The 20590-nt window shown below is 45.0% G+C and overlaps 1 protein-coding gene across 1 annotated transcript in view; it reads right to left on the bottom strand.

Moving 5' to 3' along the window:
* Positions 1–20590, bottom strand: part of chst15 (carbohydrate sulfotransferase 15) — a 49109-nt gene that overhangs the window by 8100 nt on the left and 20419 nt on the right. The window contains exons 2-4 of the mRNA XM_084456456.1: positions 6577–7222; positions 4008–4347; positions 317–460 (exon numbers count right to left, since the gene is read on the bottom strand). Of these exons, the coding sequence (XP_084312582.1) occupies positions 317–460; positions 4008–4347; positions 6577–7017 (925 nt within the window). The 5' untranslated portion in view covers positions 7018–7222. The remainder of the gene's footprint in view (positions 1–316; positions 461–4007; positions 4348–6576; positions 7223–20590) is intronic.

Genomic DNA, 20590 nt, shown 5'->3' with positions numbered 1-20590 from the left:
TAAGTAAATGGTAAATGGACTGCACTTACGTATATAGCGCCCTTCTACCTCAACGGACAAAGTGCTTTATAGTGGCCTCTCATTCACCCATTCACACACACATTCACATAGCAATGGCGACAAGCTGCCATGCAAAGTGCTAGCCTGCTCAATTTGGGGTTCAGTGTCTTGCTCAAGGACACTTTGACATGTGGACAGGCGCAGGAGCCGGGGATCAAACCGCCGACCCTGCGGTCATTGGATGCACGGCTTGAGTTCCAAAGCAACTTAGGGCACTCTCTGCTTTGTGAACAGTCTGAAACCTAACCTGCTTTACCTATGATGATGTTGCGTTGGCTGGGGGCTCCTGAGGAGTTGCCCAGCAGGTGGTCTTGGATCTGGTAGGCGGCCAGGTCGAAGAGGTCCAGGTAATCCTCCACTGGGTAGCGGTCATGGAAGCCCTCGCTCAGGCGGATGATACCTGAGGGATAAGGGGAGGACATGTTGAGACAGGCCACACTGAAGTCACTCCCATGTTAAACCAAACTGAGACACAGTGCTGTGAACTAAAGGATGCAGTATCAGAGTTCTTCATGTTGGGAAACTTCAACTTTTACTCGTCACTGACTGGACAGTATGTCTGTCAGCGTCTGAAAGCCAGGAGAGTCTCTTTCTCTCTCCTGGGACTTAGTGTGCATTCAAGACTTTGAGGATTTATACGAGCACAGAATTCACAATGCACTGCAAGTGCACACATAGAGTAATGTGAGACTTCAAAGTGGGGGATGGAGGTGGTGGTGTGTGTGTGGGGTGTGTGTGTGTGTGTGTGTGGGGGGGGGGGTTATTGTAATGCCTTCTGTCCATTGCTGACAATGAGAGTTTCCTGAAGCTCGGCTGCAATACTGTAAACTTCCATTGTAAAATCACAATCAGCGAAGAAAATAGAGCTCTTCCCCAACATGAAAGGTTTGAATTAGCATTCGCCTGTCAGTAATTATAAACAGGAAACTTGTTTCACTATGATTTTCCATGAGTGATTTCTTACTGAAATAGGCTGTGAAATTATGCGTTCCTTAATATATTATTTTCCCTTTTTCATCCATACAAGTATCTGAGTGGTTTTTTTCTGAGAGGTGAGATATAGTAGGAAAGTGATATTTTGATTCACAGTAGGATTCTCTTCCAAAGCCATATCTCTCTTTTATGTAAGTGATGACGCAGGAATTCCATTAAATTCCCTTTCAACACGTTGGCTCGAGTGCGGAGTCACAGGAAAATAAATAAATAAATAGAAAACAAGAACATTTAAATTCAGAGTGTTCTTGAGGGAGGAGCAGAGACAGAAGCTGAATATTTGTGCACGGCCCTAAGTGCAAGACTAAAAAAGAGAAATAGAGAGGGAGAGAGAGATAATGCAGATGAAAGGATGGGTATAAACAAGGAGCATAGTCATTGTCCTCAGCGTGAGCAGTCCTTCGGGAGAAGTTCTCCCTGCTATGCGACAATATGCACAAATGTACATTAGACATGGAGAGGAAGTAACAGAAAAAAAATCCTGGTCCTGAAAACAGTATGAAGTTAAAACTTTTCCACAGCGTCTAGTGCTACTATGTGCCTGCTGTGTAACTTTACTGTCAGTGCCACCTGTCTACTGGATGTTAATGTAAATACAAAGAGTGGAGCCCCAAGTTATGAGATTATCTAAACGTCTGTCTCCTAAGAGTTCTCTCTTTGAACCAAGTACAAAGACCTTGTTTAATCTCCTACTGTAACTTTGTAATCAGTGATGACTTTGAACATTGAGCCATCAGTGGAAAGGTAGATTGTTACCATATCCCTGCCAGGCATCCTTCTGTATTTGTCCACCCACACACTCCTCTTCACACAGACCTTGGGTCCTACACGCGCATGTGCACACACACACACGCAAGCAAGCACGCACGCACGCACTCACGCACGCACGCACACACACACACACACACACACACACACACACACACACACACACACACACACACAAACACACAAACACAAACGCACACACTCTTCATACACAAGCACACACACAGTACTACTCAGAGTGTTGAAAACTACATTATTCATGAATCTGAATAATTGCTTCTGATAGAAAGCAAAAAACAAAGCAGTCTCCCAGCGATAGTTTGGTATGCTTGCTGTGTTCCCAGCTCCTTCCTGTACATCACTTTGAACAACTCCTGAAACCTCCCACACACATACGGGGAAAACAACCATCACCACAGATGAAAAAACTCAAATTCTACTAGAGCTAAATTACATCAGAGGATCACTATATCCCCTTTCCTGTTTTGGACTTACAACTGGGATATCACCCCCTGATCTCGCAGCTTTGGCTTTAGTCCTGTCTGTGATGGTCGCTCGCCTTTATACCTCACAGATGCACACAGAGAAAGAAGCCCACGAGAACCTTCATACATTGGGATTCCCCAGTACAGATCAGTCAGGGGCGCGGACCATCAAAGGCCTGCTGTGTGACTCTGACTTCCTGACTTCTGTCTCCATACACAGTGGTATTGGACTCAATCTCTCAGGCGCTAATGATCCATTTGGGGCTGTTAAAACTCCATTGAGAGCAGACTGTGTGAGGTATTGGCTCAGTGTGTGGTTCTGATAATTCTCAATTTAAGCAGGCAGTAATCCACAGGGGGTACAGGGGAACAAGCTTGATCTCTAATACTACTAATAATAATAATAATCTTGATACTCATAAAAAGTCGAAGGATATGACCAAATGTCTCTGCAGGGTTGAATTGCTTTAAAATAAATGTTTGGGATTTTAATATCTTCAAAAGGAAACAACTTGCGCTCAAGTAAAGGTAATTTTCTATTTCAAATGGGAATATAAACAGCACATTCGTAAGAAGGAATAATTGAAAATGAATTATAAAAATGAATTCTAAACTAAGCAGTTAAACCAAGCCGAATGTAGATACACATCTAGTTCAACTGTGGTTTACTTCTGCCACACATATCCTGCACAGGAAAACAAACAGCATAATATAATCGCAACAGGAAAGCAGCCTGATATAAATCTCCACACATCCGTACTTTGATTCAATGTGAGATAGGGCTTCAAAGACTAACCAGCGGATCAGGGTGTATCAAGTGGTTTATTCCACAGCGCCAAAGAAACACAAGTGACAGCGACATACCGTCACAAGCCATGTTTCCATCCACATGTTTTATGCGAATTAAGAATGGCTTATTCGCATTCATATTTTTTGCGATCCTCACACAATTCAATTGACAAGTGGATGGAAACATGGCTACAGTGTATCCTGGTAACATGTACTGTAGCTACAGGACTTCCATTTCAAAACAATAATACCACAGTTTACTTGGACCCAGAAGTCATTGCCCTAGTGACCGAATGTTCCATTGGTTCCATTGCAAGTGCCTATAACAGTAACACATTAGAAAGGACAAATCTTCACTGACTTAAACGGTGACTCGGAGGAGATGGCTACAGTGGGGCAAACAAACTGGGAATATTAGCATTAAAATGGTGAATGCAGGTAGCCTTTTAACAAATTAATTCATTCAACTTGAATTTCTCAGCCCCACAGTGTCTGCCTGCCCTGCGTATCTGCCATGCGTACCTTTAACTCCCATTAATTGCCTTTCACAGGTTCCATTGCGTCAGAGATCTTTATTCCAGTCACAGTGATGCCCTCCGCATTGCCCCCAGTACGTTTAATAATTCACAAAGTAGCCCACCACCCCGGGTACCCCAGGCAGAGTGACCTGCAAGGTTAGACATTATTGTGTCGTGACTTGGAATAAGGAGCTGGTAGCTCCCTCCTACCCGCCTTTATCCAACGGCAATGCAATCGAAGTGACGCTGAGCTGCAGCAAACTTGTTTAAAAAAAAAAGCTGTTTGTCACACAGCAAATGCATTTCACACACAGGGCTCTCACCAAGGGAGATCTACAATAGAGGGAATCCATCACTGTTATTGTAGGCCTGTCGTAAACAGCGTTTCACTCACCGAACCTCTTCCGGGTCCACCAGTGTGGCTCTTTGAAGGTGGTGAACCTGACGTCCGGGTGCAGCCTCAGTCTGTCGTACAGGTCAGTGGTGCCACACTTCGGCTGGCCGATGATGTAGAAGTAAGGCAGGCAGCGCATGCGATAGTACTTCCCCCCGCGCTGGTACAAGTGTTTTCCAAAAGCATTCCTCAGGTTCTCGAACACGGTCCGGAAGCGCCGCGAGTAGCGGGCGTAAAGGTTGGCCCGGTAAGGGTCTGCGGTGATGTTCCCGGTGTGCTCCTCGTACCAGCACGGGTTCTTGACGGTGGGCAGGAACTTCCGGGGGATGACCGAAAACATCTAGTGAAGTAAGAGGAGAGAGTTATTTAGAACCCCGGGATTCATTCAGAGCAAGATGTCGCACACACACACACACACACACACACACATTGCTACACACACAATTACATTACCGTTATTTAGCTTTTTTTATTTATCCAAAGCAACTTACAATAATTGCATTTAACGTAGGAAAAGGCAATGTACTACTACTTGCCAGAACTCAAAAGTGCGTCTCCTTTATAAAAAAAAAGTGACTAACATAATCTAGTCGTTATGGGAAAAGCTGTCAGCATGTCAGGGTTGATGGAACTGAGAATAAATAATGAACAGAAATCAGTCCCATTCCTTCCTATACATTTTGGTTTGAAACAGTATGTCTCTGAGTGAGTTGTGACATGAATGGACGTCTATTAAGATAGATATGGTGCGGAGTGTACACCTGAACTGTGAGGGTACACACCATCTATGAGGGACTGTGAGGGGTTTGAGGTAGCCGCTGGCAGGAAGACTCCCACCTCTGGAGAGTCAATCTGACTTGACTCCTCCCCTCTCTCCACCCCTCGCCTCCCCCCTCCATTCTCCTCTCCTCTCTTCCCCTCCTCTCCACCCGCCTCCTCTCCTCCTCTTCACCCCTCTCATCTCACCTACATTCCTCTCTCCTGTCCTCTCTTCCCTTCCTCTCCTCCCCATCCCTCTTCTTTTCCTCTCCTCTGCTCCCTCTCTCCCTCTCCTCCCCTCTCTGGAGGTGTGAGGCTGAGTCACTGACAGGCTACTACACGCTTTCAACGGCTTTGACTCACCCTCTCTCGTCTCTGTCTGTGAGACATATGACATTCACTCCTGGATATATGGAGAAATGCAGTATTTCACTGTGCTCTCTGATTCATTAATGGTTCAACAATTAGGTGTGATGCAAACAGCCCTGGGACAAGCCATTAGCATTAGGGCTAGAGATTTAATTGAGATGAGAAAAGCGTTCACAATAAAACGGTAGGGCCAATCTATGGCATGACTTTCAGCTTTAAACCTCTTAAGAAACACTGAGGCCTGACGATTAAAGGAGAATGTTCGGACCTTATTTACGGCATATTATAAGACGTTTGACTCACCGAGATAACTTTGGTGTAATTCGGAGGCCTGTAGAAGAAATGTAAAATCCAGCGCGAGCCAAGTATATCCATGTAATGGCGGGGACGGGGCACTGAGAATGCAGCTTCTAAAAAATCTATTTTCTGAATCGCTAGTTGTGCTTCCATAGAGCGAGGGCTTGTTGTGGTTTTCACATGCTTCTGTAATATGATCTTTAGAAACGTCTTTAGAAACGAAATATAGCTTCCCCACTTGCTCCAGCACGCATGCACACAGCGCGCAGACTGGCTATTCTCCGTCTGTAGGCTACACTCGCAGCTCACATTCTATACGCTACGATCGGCTTCCATCATATTCTAAGTCATCTTCTATGTCCTCAAAATCTGATAAATATTCAGCCATAATCCACACAATATTCCAGGCACCAACAAGCCGATTGTAGCGTAGAGAATGTGAGCAGCGAGTGTAGCCTACAGACGGAGAATAGCCAGTCTGCGCGCTGGAGCAAGTGGGGAAGCTATATTTCGTTCCTAAAGACGTTTCTAAAGACGTTTCTTAAGATCATATTACAGAGGCATGTGAAAACCACCTCTATGTCAGCACAACTAGCGAATCATAAAAACAGATTGATGAAAACAACCGTTTCGTGGCAGAAAATTTATTTTTTTAGAAGCTGCATTCTCAGTTCCCCGTCCGCCGCCATTACATGGATGTACTTGGCTCGCGCTGGATTTTAAATTTCTTCTACAGGCCTCCGAATTACACCAAAGTTATCTCGGTGAGTCAAACGTCTTATAATATGCCGTAAATAAGGTCCAGGTTGTCAAAAACGAACATTGTCCTTTAAGGAACATATGCAATTACTGTAGCCATGTTACCATCCAGGCTTGCTCTCAATACATGAAACTGAAAAATGACTATATCACTATATCCTATGGATTACTTGGAGTTCTACATTTTTTTTGAATTTTATGAATTGGGTATGGATCTGCACACTGATGAGAGTTATCCCTCCAGACATCTCCAACTATTGTTGTTCATAAACACATCTGAGCCTTCATTAAAACCCAGATCAATATCATCCAGGATCAATTTTGTATGCATTTTCCAATGACACCTCCTTGGTGAAGTGTGTAAGCGAGCGTGGTTAATACTCACATGTGGCTCACTATGTACCAGCGCCTGCACGTCTGGCAACTGTCTACTAGTGAACTCCACCTTGGAGGCGATGGTCTTCACCACCAGCTTGATGTTGGCATAGTCCTTGGCCGAGGACAGGTTGAGGGGGAAGGGTCCTGAGTTGACCAGGCCGGGGAAGTGATAGGGGGACGGGGTGAGGACCAGGCCCTTCTTGTCCCCCGTCAGGATGTAGGAGGCCATGATGAGGAACGTGACGGCCAGGCCGAACAGGAAGCTGTAGAGCTTGATCTTCCGGAAACATCCGAGGGTGCTCCAGCGCCGTGGCGGCTCGCCCTTCACCTCCAGCACGGCGAACAGGCCCACGGGGCCGTCGTCCACCTGCAGCAGCAGGGGCCTCTTCCTGTAGTCCTCCGCCTCCGAGGGCCCCAGCAGGCTGTATTTGTAGTCCACATGCGTCATGGCGGCGGCGCGTTGGGGGCTGGGGCTGGGGCCCAGGCGGTTGGGGTGGCCGGCCGCTCAGATGCGGGGAGGAGGTGTGGAGATGGAGCTAGAGAGACAGGAGGAGGAGGAGTGAGGTGGTACCGGCACTGACCCAGAGCTGTCATCCATGCTGGGGGTGGGGAGGCTTCTCAGGGGACAGCCCACCTCATCCGCTGCTGGCGTCCTGGGGAGTGAAGAACGGGGGTTAACAGATAGGACACATGGGGAGTCACATACTCACATCACATCTGACTGAGCTGAGGCGGGGACATCCAAAACAATTACAAAGAAATTCTCTAAGTCATAGTTCCTGCTGTGTTGATCAATAGCCAAAAGAGGAAAATGAATAACCCCAATGAATAACCATTCGTCACGCTTAAACTTGCTGTCTAAAAGAGATGGGGACCCAAGAGACGCAATTTCCATTGATGCAAGATTCACCCACCGAGCAGATGGGGGCTGTGCTTAGGATGTTAGTCACATCCTCTTGAAGTGCTGACTTGCATTGATGTGCGTCGCATACCCGACTGAAAAACCATGTCACAACTAGGGCAGATTACATTGAGGGCACTATTTACATGTCAATGCATTACAGTGTGTTTATGTTAAAAAACGCTAAACTTAAGTAATTCTTGCTTTGTGCAATACTATATTAGAGGATGCCACACAAACAAATACAAAAATTAAAAAAAGGTAGAACTATGCCTGTAGGCTACGGCATGTCAATCAGCTTCTCCTGGGGAGAGCAAAGAAACATGAGAGAGACCTGCTACTACGGGCTGAATAAAGGATGATACAATCAGAGAATCTGAGAATGGTATGTCTCTGAGCATCCGCAGGGATCAAGAGCAAGCCCCGCAGATGAAGGAAGAGCCGGTGTCTGAGGCTGGAGGTAATGGTTATTGGGTGTCAGTCGTGTGTTCATGCGCACAGTGCATTAACAGTATCCCCGGGCTTTACTCTCGCCAGACTCACGCTGCATGCCGATGAATACACTGGAATATAATGACACAGAGATAGCGGAATAGGTTTTGGTTGGACACTATATGTTTATATTTTTATTTTTACAAAATATGAGCACTGCTTAAATTAACACAGACAGACAGAAAGACAGACACACAGACACACACACACACGCACACACACTGTGGTCGTGGAAGTGTCATACAAGCACACTTTTAAATAAGGACAGTGTGGCGAGTGAGTCATAGCTTCTCCTCACGGCTCCAGATATCACTACCCTGCCCTTCCTATCTCTCAGCCAGCGTAAGCAGAGATAACAGGCCGGCTGGAGAGCCACAGTGCCCACGTAACGTCATTTACCCAACCGGGCCTTGGGCGGCCTTGGAGCCAGGCCTCACTCTCTCTCTCTCTCTCTCTCTCTGTGTGTCTGTCACTATCTCCATCTGTCTCTCTCTCTCGCTGTCTCTCTCTCTATCTCCTTCTGTCTCTCTCTATTTCTTTCTCTGTCTCTGTCGCATTTTCTCTCTCCCCCTCACTCACTCTCTCTCTGTCCGTCTGTCTCTCTGTGTGAGAGGGAACCAATTAATGAGGTGATTCCGACAGACTTACTTCAGGCCTCAAGAAAAGTTACAACTTCAGCCAGCACAAAAATGTATAAGCAGTAATGGAGGACGGTGAAACAACGTGGCGTCTTCATAACCCTGCAGGCAAATACCATTATTTTCTCTCGCCAGGAAAATCAGCCCTTCTCTACCAAACACTGTTATTATTATCAATTTCAAAACTGCAGGACCAATGGTAATGGATTTCCAATGAGGAAGCTTATGTGAGGTTTTCAGAAAATGGTGTGTGTAATTACTCTGTACTTATGACAAAAAAGTTTTGTGAATACATGACCTTCTAATGAGTACATGAACTTTATTACTAATTACTAAGAACTAATTACTCTGAGTGAGGAAGGGAGAGGGATGGGGCTGGATAATATAAGCTGCTTAACGGTTTCTCTGACTAATGCTCAAGACTGGAGAAAGCCATAAAGATTTGCCCACAATTCTACATCTACTTCACATAACTCACAAAAACTAAATTGAATTTCAAATAACACTCTTGTTTCTGTTGTTGTGATTTTCAATTCCTTTCCAAGTTGCAGCGCAGAATATGCATCAGCGCTTTGGAAGCCATCTTGCCGTTTTCAGAATTGCCCTCTGTTAAAGCAAGCTGCTGTTCCTGATGGAGGACACTCATTTGTAGGCCTTGTACCTTCGGCACCTATTGACTGTCAAGGTTGAAGTCAATGGGCTGCTCATGCCCAAGGCTATTAAAGATAGAGGGAAAAGGGATACAAAAGATGGGAGAGAAGATTGGCAGAGCAGGGGAGGGAGAGAGGGGGAGGAGAGAGAGGAGGAGAAAGGGGAGAGAAAGAAAGAGAGAAAAGAGAGAGAGAGAGTGATGTCACAGCCCCCTGGGATTCAAGTCAATCAGTCAGGTAGCAGCAGTCAGATGAACTGGGAGCTTGACAGATTGCTCTACTGCCCGTCAAACCGTGATTAAATAGTTTCAGTGAGACCTGAGCTCCAACCAGGCTGAAGGACACAGGGTGCAATGTGGACATGCCATTTCATTTTCACAATATTTCAGCACTTTGACTTAGTCTCACAATGAAGTGCTTTTTAAATCAACTGAATTATTATTATTATTATTATTATTATTACATTATCACTCCTTGCATAGACATTACAGTATAAGGCACATAGACATATGCTGTATCAAAAAAGGTGTTATTAATGCCTGTTTGTCTCAGGGCCTTCAACATATTGTTAGGTCCATAAATATTTGGACATTAACACAATTTTCATCATTTTGGCTCTGTACACCACCACAATGGATTTTAAACTAAACATTCCATATGTGCTTTAAATGCATGCTTTCAGTTTCAATTTGAGGGTATTTACATACAAATCAAGTGAACGGTGTAGGAATTACAACAATTTGTATATGTGGTATCCCCTTTTTTTAAGGGACCAAAAGTAATTGGACAAACTCACATAATCATGAACCAAATTGTCATTTTTAATATTTTGTTTCAATGACAGCCTGAAGTCTGGAACCCATAGACATCACCAGGCGCTGGGTTTTGTCCCTGGTGATGCTCTACCAAGCCTCTACTGCAACTGTCTTCAGTTCCTGCTTGTTCTTTGGGCAGTTTCCCTTCAGTTTTGTCTTCAGCAAGTGAAATGCATGTTCAATTGAATTCAAGTCAGGTGATTGTCTTGGCCATTGCAGAGCATTCCACTTTAGTTGCTTTCGCAGTATGCTTCAGTATGATCATTGTTCATCTGCACTGTGAAGCGCCATCCAATGAGTTCTAAAGCATTTGGCTGAATATGAGCAGATATTGCCCGAAACAGTTCAGAATTCACCCCGCTGCTTTTGTCAGCATTCATATCATCAATAAATACAAGGGAAACAGTTCCATTGGCAGCCGTACATGCCCACGCCTTACAGTAACACTACCACCATCATGCTTCACTGGTGAGGTGGTATGCTTTGGATCATGAGCAGTTCCTTCCCTTCACCATACTCTTCTCTTCACATCATTCTGGTGCAAGTTGATTATTGTCTCATCTGTCCATGGGATGTTGTTTCAGAACTGTACTGGCTTTTTTAGATGTTTGGGCAAATTCTAATCTGGTCTTCCTGTTTTTGAGGCTCAACAATGTGGTGGTGATCCCTTTGTATTTACTCTGATGAAGTGCTCTCTTGATTGTTGACTTTGACACAGATAGGCTTACCTCCTGAAGAGTGTTCTTTATCTGGCCTACAGTTGTGAGGGGTTCTTTCTTCATCAGGGAAATAATTATTCTGTCAACCACCACAGTTGTTTTCCGTGGTCTTCCGGGACTTTGTGTGTTGCTAAGCTCACCAGTGCTTTCTTTCTTTTTTAAGAACGTAACAAACAGTTGATTTGGCCACACATAAAGTTGTTGCTATCTCTCTGATGGGTTTGTTCTGTTGATGGCTTTCTTTACTAATAGTGACAGCTCTTTCAATTTCATATTGACTGTTGACAGCAACAGATTCCAAGTACCACACTTGAAATTAACTCTATACCTTTTATCTGCTCCTTGTAAATGAAATAACGAGGGAATAACACACATTTGGCCATGGAACAGCTGAGCAGCCAATTGTCCAATTACCTTTGGTCCCTAAGAAAGGGGGGGGGGCACATATAAAATAGTTTGTAGTTCCTACACCGTTCACCTGATTTGGATGTAAATACCATCAAATTAAAGCTGAAAGTCTTACTGGTTTACTGTAAAGCAAATATTTAATGTTTCATTTCAAATCCATTGTGGTGGTGTACAGAGCCAAAATGATGAAACTTGTGTTAATGTCCAAATATTTATGGACCTAACTGTAAATTAGCACAATCCATCAGAGAAATTAAATATCAAGTCCCCAGGGCAGCTAAATAAATGACAGCATAAGTCATTACGTTCACAGCTGACTGGCATCTGATGAGAAAGATCACAACACTTATTTACAATTAAACAATCAAACAATCAAATAAACAACATTTGAGTATAAATAACTTCAGAGACTGGTATGTGTGGCGAAGGCATGCCCATGCTGAGAGAAAGCATGCCACCCGGTGTGGAGCGAGCGGGTTGACATGGCTTTAACAATTCATTAGTGAAATCCCTCCATGCTGCCCTAGCTGTCATTCAGGCCTGATGGGGTGGGGGGAAAGGCAATCAGCTGGCTTCGTACAGAGACTGGCCTCTGCTCAACAACGGGCTGTCCATCTTGCCTCAGCACCGAGACGGGCTTCATGTAAAAACTAATCACAGGCTGCTAATCGCTCTTCTTCTCAGTCTTCTCCAGTCTTCTTTCATTTGAAAGTTCATTTTTTTTGCCAATATCACTCTCTATGCAGATATCTTGCTCTTTGCGAGAGAAACTGCTTCTGTTTTTGTGCAGTTGTAATTTGGTGATTTTCTTGTTTTCCAAGCCCGCTATCCAATCCGTTTATGGGCTCCCACCATCTGCCTTGGCAAGGAGAATATAAAAACAGACAATGGGCCTCAGCTCCATCACACATTTCTATCACAGTGGCATTTGATATGGGTCTGGTATCTTCTGTCAAGCCTAAAACTGCAACATAAACACTTCCCTCTGTCTCTATATTTCTGTCATGAGCGTCCTCCATTATTTTTAATTCCACAACACCATGTCCAAGTGGAACATTCCTATTGGTGGAATCTCACTAGAAATGGGCTAGGTGTGTTCCACGAGAGCTGTTTGACACCCTGAGAAAGGCTTGATGCCGAAACGCGTCAGAGTTTACTACCATGCCATGTTAATAAAAGCATTTTAAATATTTTAAAGAGAGTGCCTTGGAGCCTTTTTCATGATTTATATGTCTACATATCCTTGTCCAAAGAGCACCTTGAACAAACTTTTGAGTCCTACCCATTTTTTTAAGTCTGAAACTGAACTGCACACAGACACTTTCCTCTGTCTCTATATTTCTGTCACGGGTGAGGTCCTCCGTTACTTTCACCCCCAGAGGGTAAAGAGGGCACAACTATGAGAAAACACAGAAGCACCATGACCCTATTCCACCATCACGAAGGTCAATATGCTCCCACAAACTGTTTCCCAGTTTGGAGTGGCAGTCTACTTTCATACCCAGGGAAACAGAGATGAACCTGCCCTTTTCCAGATTCCTTTGGCATCCCTGACAAAGAAAATTAATCCATAGGCTGCAGTTGTGTCCTTTTAAAGTTTTTATTCAAAGTGATTCCCTCCCTGCCCTCCGAGAGGTTCGACTCTAATGGAGAACCCACATTGTACTGTATCACAGTGTGTTCTTTCCCACTTAACTTTCTCTTCAAGAATAAGTGTCTTGTGCTGGTCTGTCCACAGGGGACCAGAGAGGGTCTTCTCTCAGTAAGCGAGAGCCTCAGTGAGTCTCCTATTCTGTGCTGTTTACAGATGTGTGACACTGTCAACTTTTCTTGTCTTGAAGCAACAGGGAGATTAATGGTTGTGTCAGAGACTGAGACATTCTGGAATGCTATTTGAGGTTTCACCCTGGCCGCTCCTTCTGCCTGGAACATGTTACAAAATGATCTCAAACTTGAGGAGCAGGTCTCAATATATGTTTTTAAATCCACTATGAAGGTTTTAGAGGTGGATTTAACAGTATGTTCATGTTTTTAACTAGCTTATTGCCATATAGCCAAGTCACATGTGTAAACTGTATTGCTGTTGCATCTCAGTGTTACAGTTACTATTTGCATCTGTAACTGTGTTTGGATTGCACTGCTGCCTATCTTGGCCAGGTCTCTCTTGAAAAAGAGATGTTTAATCTCAATGGGACTTTTTCCTGGTTAAATAAAGGCTAAATAAAATAAATACAATTTAAAAAAAGATCAAGAAAACATAATCCATATTACTGCAAGCAGAAAATGAAAAATGGAGGAAATCCTCACAGACACTTTGCCCACTGCATGTCCCAGCGTGGCTGAGTTAATCGGAGCCGGATTGTGTAGGTTGAAGATCAAGATGTCAGCTGACAGTGTGAAAAAGGACCTTATTACATTACAGAGACTCAGTCTTGTCTGTGTGTGTACTGTATGTGTGAATGTGGGTTCTATTCCAGGGTTTTTCCTCCCTCCAAATTTGCGAGGCGGCCGCCTTGCTCTTTTTTCAAGGCACCTTGCAGATTTTCTAGAGAAAAAAAAATCTGTCAATGTAAGCCTTTTTATTGACGCATGCAAATTGGCAATCCACCAAGCAGGGGCCACCATTTGCTCTATTCACTGTCTAACTGTCTATTTAAAGCCTTGATGGAAGAACACTGTTGCGTTAGACCTCCCCTTAGAAGTCTGACATCACATTGTAGTGCAAACTGTGGCCAAATAAGGATTCCGGCCACTGCTTCGGAATTCAAAATATCCAGTGGTAGTCATTTTGACTTTAGGGCAGAATTTACTGTATATGGAGGAATCCTGTGTTCTCTAGGAGCAATCATGTTAAATCACATTCATGAATTTGCATACATAAACGCCCGCCAACTCTTTACTACAGGGTCGTGTGCACAAAAAATCCCCAGACAGCGCGGAAAAAGTTGAGACGTTCCCAATTGACATGATTGATGTTCAAGGTCACGTGCAAATTAGACGTTTTATTTTGTCACATGCAACATACCAGTAAAATGAGCAGTGAGATGTTTCTCCGCTGGCTCTTATAACGTGCACACTAAGCTTAAGCAAGGTGAAAAAAAACAATACAAAATAACAAAAGAAAACAAGACGGTATATATGGACTTTTAATACAAAATGCAAAATATAGAGCCTACATGATGATGGGATCTGCTGAGAGCAGATTAAATTGTACAGTTTAGTTAAAGGCATGAGTAGGGTACTTATGGATCTTGAAAGGCCCTATATCTATATTATGTATGACCATATGATGTATTTTAGTTATGGATATTCACATGTTTATTTACAGAATGTAGATGTGTCCATTCTGACTACTATGGAATATAAGGTGCTGTTGTGCTGAGTCTGAGTATAGCGACTGAGTTTAGTGCTTATTTATTAATTCACTGCCATTTGCAGTGTTTGTGTAGTGCTTTTATTTATTTTAGGACACTGCGATGCCTTGTAGAATGTGAAACGTAATTGGGAATGATACAAATATCCTCGTATTTATGATTATGATTATTATTCAAGCCTAGGATGTCTGTAGAATTGATGTGAATGCAATCACCTCGGATTTCTCATAAATTCAGCCCTTGCGAACGGGCGCACTCAAATCTGGCCTACCTACGACTGCATTTCCCCGTTCTTAAATCCTGTTCTTAGATAAGAACAAATCCGAGATAAGAAACCATTCAGGAATGCCCGAATTGTCCCGGGAACTTCGTAAGTGGAGTTAAGAAGAAATGTCTTCTTAACTTCTTCTTAACGGCGTTCAGGAATGAGGTCCAATGTTCTTAATGTCTATTTTTTCTGCCTCATGTTCTAGCGACAAGCTATTCATTATCTCTGCCCCAGTGACAGCGCAGGAAGTGGTAATGTTTTCGGTGGCATGTGTTCGTTGGTTGGTTCATTTGTTGGTTGTTTTGTTCTTTAGCAGGATTACGCAAAAACTACCTGACCAATTTTCATGAAACTGGAGGGGTGGTGGAGGGGTGTAGCAGGCCAACTTAGAACCCATTCAATTTTGGAGCAGATCCGAATCACGAGGGGGAACCACAAATTAAAACAAAACTTTGAACGAAGCCAGCTCCCTGTGTGATGGCGCTAGAGACAGGGTTTTGACGGGGGCGTACCACGGGAGAGCCTGGAGTGCACAGAACCACCCACCCGCCGGCTGCAATCCGAAGGGGGCGCCCCTTCCACCCCCATTCATTTTTTGGACTTTGGCTGAGGAGTGAAAAATCCGCCCCATTCATTGTCAATGGGGGGATTGAAACGGACATATCTTGACATGGAAAGGTCACAGAGACAGAGCTTGGACTGTCATAAAGCTCTCAACTTAATGCATATAGCAATATCAAACATGTCCTGCTCACATGCACGTGCGCGCACACACGCGCAGAGCCACGAAAAACATTCATGGGTGGAGGTCTGTGCTCTTTGAGCACCATTTCTAGTTTTGCAGTATGAAATTCGTCTCGAACCATCAGAGGGAACAATCTATTAATAGAGATGGTGGGGCTTATCTTGATGATAGACTGACGCACTGCTATGCAACGTTGTTATTCTTAGCTTAGCTAGCTGGCTTGAAATATTTTCTTTACAGGACGAGTAGTTTTGAGTATTATGCAGTTGGTTGATGATGATAACCGCTAAATGTATCAATAGGGACACAAAAAAACCATTCAGAACTTTTTTACTCACTTGGCATTGGTCCGAATGATATACTGTATACTGAAGTATGGAGTATATTGAATCTGATATACTGAATAGCCTAATATTTGGAGGACCTGTTCATCAGTTAAGGACAACCTTAATCTAAATGTATGCAAGCAGACCATGAAAACGTGTTTATCTGAGACGAGACGAGGGGGGGGCTTCCAGGTCCAGTGTTAATTTGGAAGAAACCAAATCCACCGGGAAAGAGGGTGTTTGGCTTTTTGAAAGAGGTTATGGTGGCTTTTTGAGGTGGTCTATGACATAATTAAAATAATACATTCAGCTCAGTTGAGAAAATAATCATAGCTCCGCATTGTAAAATGTAATGGTAAACAAACAATAACAGAAATGTAAAAAAAATAAAAATAATAATCTGAGGGGGCACATGCCCCCTCAAGTTCTATGGGCATGACGCTTCTGCTGCTGTGTATATCTATTATGGTGTAAGAATAAAAACAAAACATAGAACGCACACACAGTGTAAACAACCACCTATAACTGCTGGAGTCGTGCCAACATAACCACAGACTAGGAGCGAGTAGAGCAGAGGCATGCCAGGCAATCTGTGTTCAACATGGCATGTCTATTTGAGGCAAAATAAGAGAAAAAAGAACAGAGTGATTACATTATGATGGAATGAAAGAGTCCTGGCATCTAGAGCCTTTGAACATAGCACATTCTGTCCATGGAGAGGATGCTCCCGAGAGACCATTCAAGAGTACTCTCGTCCCCACTCAATACTGCAGTAAGTAGAGAGCAGCAAACTCCACTCCAAACATCTTCCTGCCTCTAAAACCAACCACGTGCATCTTGCAATGCATAATAAGTTCAATTCATATTAAGGACCACTTAAAGACCCCCTGAAACAAACACGCTTAAAGGGAGAACAGAAAGAGTAAGCGAGCTAATGATGCTTCTCAAATTGCAAGGAGACAATCATTCAGTCCTGCAGAGGCGTTTTCCAGTCATGACTCGCTTTGTCTACACAATTGAGTTCCCAAGTGTCTGCACAGCACAACAGTGTCTGTGCTGTCAAGGCCCTGGCATCTGATCTTCACCCTCTGCACATCCACTCTGGGCCACTGACACGTTCAGCGGAGTCATCCAGAGCTGGAAGTGGGACTTGGTCCTGTTCCAGCCAAAACACAGGAAACGGGGCCTGGCCGGACAGTCAAGAGTATGATAGGAGTTCACAGGGCATGAGGTCATGCGTCAGCGTCAGGTTGAGACAGAGTGTCCCCCCACCCCCCCTGCGCTCTCAGTAATTAAAGATCTCCATGAGGCCACAGCAAAGGGGCCACAGAGGCGTGAGACAGAGCATGCCTTGCTTGTGACACTGGATGCTCTCATAGGCAGGGCACGGTGATGAATGGCCAATGCAACTCTTGACACAGCTCCCTGGCCTCCTACAATTGGAGGGCCATCAAGTTGTCTCCACATGGCACATCAACGTAATTGGAATAAAGGCAGTTTAATGGCGTAAACAGTAATGGAGGGAATAAATATGACTGGGGGGAAGGAACCCATCTCCAGTCAGCCAAATAAACCCACACAATGACAAAGGCAGAGCAGCAGACGACTACAGGAATGGGGCACATTGTTTCTTTACACCAACTGATATTGGATCAAGGAGGAAACTAACCTGACGCCCTAGATGGTTTCTTTCACAAAACCCTCAGTTGGAAACTGTTTGGAAAAAGGCAGGCACTTTCACTTAGCAGGTGATTGGATGAACCGTGAACTTCAACCGCTCCTCGCTGTAGTCACACCTAATCCAACCCAGCGCAGCTGTTTGTATCTCAAATTCCTCAGAACTAATGCTGATTGGCGAGACCGTTTTCTGATCTGGCACAAACCAGACCATACCAGAGAGTATCCAGACTGATTTGCGAGAGAAACAGAATGTGAGCTTGCGAAATCAGGATGGTCTCACGAGGCTAGGAGGAACCCGCATGACCTGTCATATGTATCAATTCCTCTTACCCTTTCTTAACTACATTTTCCAAAGAAAACAGATACTTTTCCTCTTAAAAAACATCATTACTCATTATAAAATCACATCTTTCTGAAGAAAAACTATTAATCATAAGAACAGCATTGGGGACTGTGGTAAAACCTGATTGGTTGTGCATTCTAATACCAGAACATGAGACCAAGGGTATTCTGGGGTTCATGTGTTTGTTTATAATGAACGTCATACTGGCTATACACTGTTGCATTCTTACCCACTAGGTTAATAATCAGATAATAAGACAGAGACAAGACAGAGTTTATCCATTTCTCTAGCCTGGTATCACCAGACCAATTCCAGAATAATGTGTGGAGAGAAAACAGAATATGAGCTCATGTGATGGCAATGCCTGGCTACCAGTCCTCATCAGTGTGTAGGCAAATCCAAGATTTGTTAACCCCATCCACCGAGAGCCCAGTCATTCAGCTACCCACCCAGCAGCATACTTTGCCAAGGACAAGCTCCAAGTGGCTAAAATAACCATGTATGCTGATCCTCCGCAAAATGGTGATGACAGATACCCCGGGCTGTGTCTAAATTACAAGCTTTCTTTTCTTGGAGTTAAGGATTCATACCGGATTAAATGTAGGTCATCTTTAAAAAATATGGTTGACATTCTAGTGTTTGATGGAGAAAATTATGTTATGACGCCCCCGCTTCCGAGCTCCCTTCCTGGTACCCCACCCTCGACAGCTGGGCTCCTGGTCCTTGCCTCACACCTGTCAGCAATCACCTCTTCTCCTCCTTCTCAAGTGCCTGGCCTGCACACCAACTTGTCGCCAGTTCATGCCGATGGCTACGTGGTAACGTACCTGTGATATTCTCTAGTGTTATTTCCTAGTCTGTATTCATAGCCTTCTTCTTAGCCTTGCTTGTTCATTGTGCCCTACCTTACCCTGTCTCTCTCTGCCTTGCCCTTTCCTCCTGGACAATGACTCTGATTGTCCAGGGGGACAATTACATTTCATTACATTACAGTCATTTAGCAGACGCTTTTATCCAAAGCGACTAACAATAATTGCATTTAAAGGAGAATGCTCGTTTTTGACAACCTGGACCTTATTTACAGCATATTATCATCATCATCTTCATCCGCTTATCCAGGGTCGGGTCGCGGAGGCAGCAGCTCCAGCAGGGGGCCCCAGACATCCCTTTCCCTAGCAGCATCAACCAGCTCTGCCTGGGGAATCTTTAGCCGCTCACAGGCCAGTGCGGAGATGTAGTCCCGCCACCTAGTCCTGGGTCTACCCCGCGGCCTCCTCCCAGCCGGACACGCCTGGAACACCTCCCTAGGGAGGCGCCCAGGAGGCATCCTCACTAGATGCCCGAACCACCTCAACTGGCTCCTTTCGACGCAAAGGAGCAGCGGCTCTACTCCGAGTCTCTCCCGGATGACTGAACTTCTCACCCGATCTCTCAGGGAGACCCCAGCCACCCTCCGGAGAAAACTCATTTCGGCCGCTTGTATCCGTGATCTCGTTCTTTCGGTCATGACCCATCCTTCATGACCATAGGTGAGGGTGGGGACGAAGATAGACCGGTAGATCGAGAGCTTTGCCTTTTGGCTCAGCTCTCTTTTCGTCACAACAGTGCGGTAAAGCGACTGCAGAACCGCACCAGCTGCTCCAATTCTCCGGCCAAACTCCCTCTCCATGGTTCCCTCACTCGTGAACAAGACCCCCAGATACTTGAACTCCTTCACTTGGGGTAAGGACTCATTTCCTACTCGGAGCGGACAGGCCACCGGTTTCCTGCTGAGAACCATGGCCTCAGATTTAGAAGTGCTTATTCTCATCCCAGCCGCTTCACACTCAGTTGCGAACCTATCCAGAGAGTGCTGGAGGTCGCAGGCAGCTGATGCCATCAGGACCACATCATCTGCAAAAAGCAGTGACGTGATCCCCAGCTCACCGAACTGCAAACCCTCCTCCCCCCGGCTACGCCTCGATATCCTGTCCATGAAAATCACAAACAGGATTGGTGACAAAGCGCAGCCCTGGCGGAGGCCAACACCCACCGGAAAGGAAGACGACTTACTGCCGAGGACCCGGACACAGCTCTCGCTCTGGGTGTACAGGGATTGGATGGCCCTAAGTAGGGACCCCCTCACCCCATACTCCCGCATAACCCTCCACAAGACCTCTCGAGGGACCCGGTCGTAAGCCTTCTCCAAGTCCACAAAACACATGTAGACAGGTTGGGCAAACTCCCAAGCCCCCTCCAATATCCTTGCGAGAGTGAAGAGCTGGTCGGTAGTTCCACGACCAGGACGAAATCCGCATTGTTCCTCTTCGATCTGAGGTTCGACTATCGGCCGGACCCTCCTTTCCAGCACCTTGGAGTAAACTTTCCCTGGGAGGCTGAGTAATGTGATGCCTCTATAATTCGCACACACCCTCTGGTCCCCTTTTTTGAATATGGGGACCACCACCCCAGTCTGCCACTCCTTCGGCACTGACCCAGACTTCCACGCAATGTTACAGAGGCGTGTCAACCAAGACAGCCCCTCTACACCCAGCGCCTTCAGCATTTCTGGACGGATCTCATCAGTCCCTGGGGCTCTGCCACTGTGGAGTTGTTTGACTACCTCAGTGACCTCCTCCAAGGACATTGACGACCCCCCATCATCTTCCGGCTCTGCCTCGTT

Source organism: Borostomias antarcticus (genome assembly GCF_949987555.1).
Source record: "Borostomias antarcticus genome assembly, chromosome: 22".
NCBI lineage: Eukaryota > Metazoa > Chordata > Actinopteri > Stomiiformes > Stomiidae > Borostomias > Borostomias antarcticus.
The sequence above is the reverse complement of the archived record's forward strand: the minus strand, read 5'-3'. Positions and strand labels throughout refer to the sequence as shown.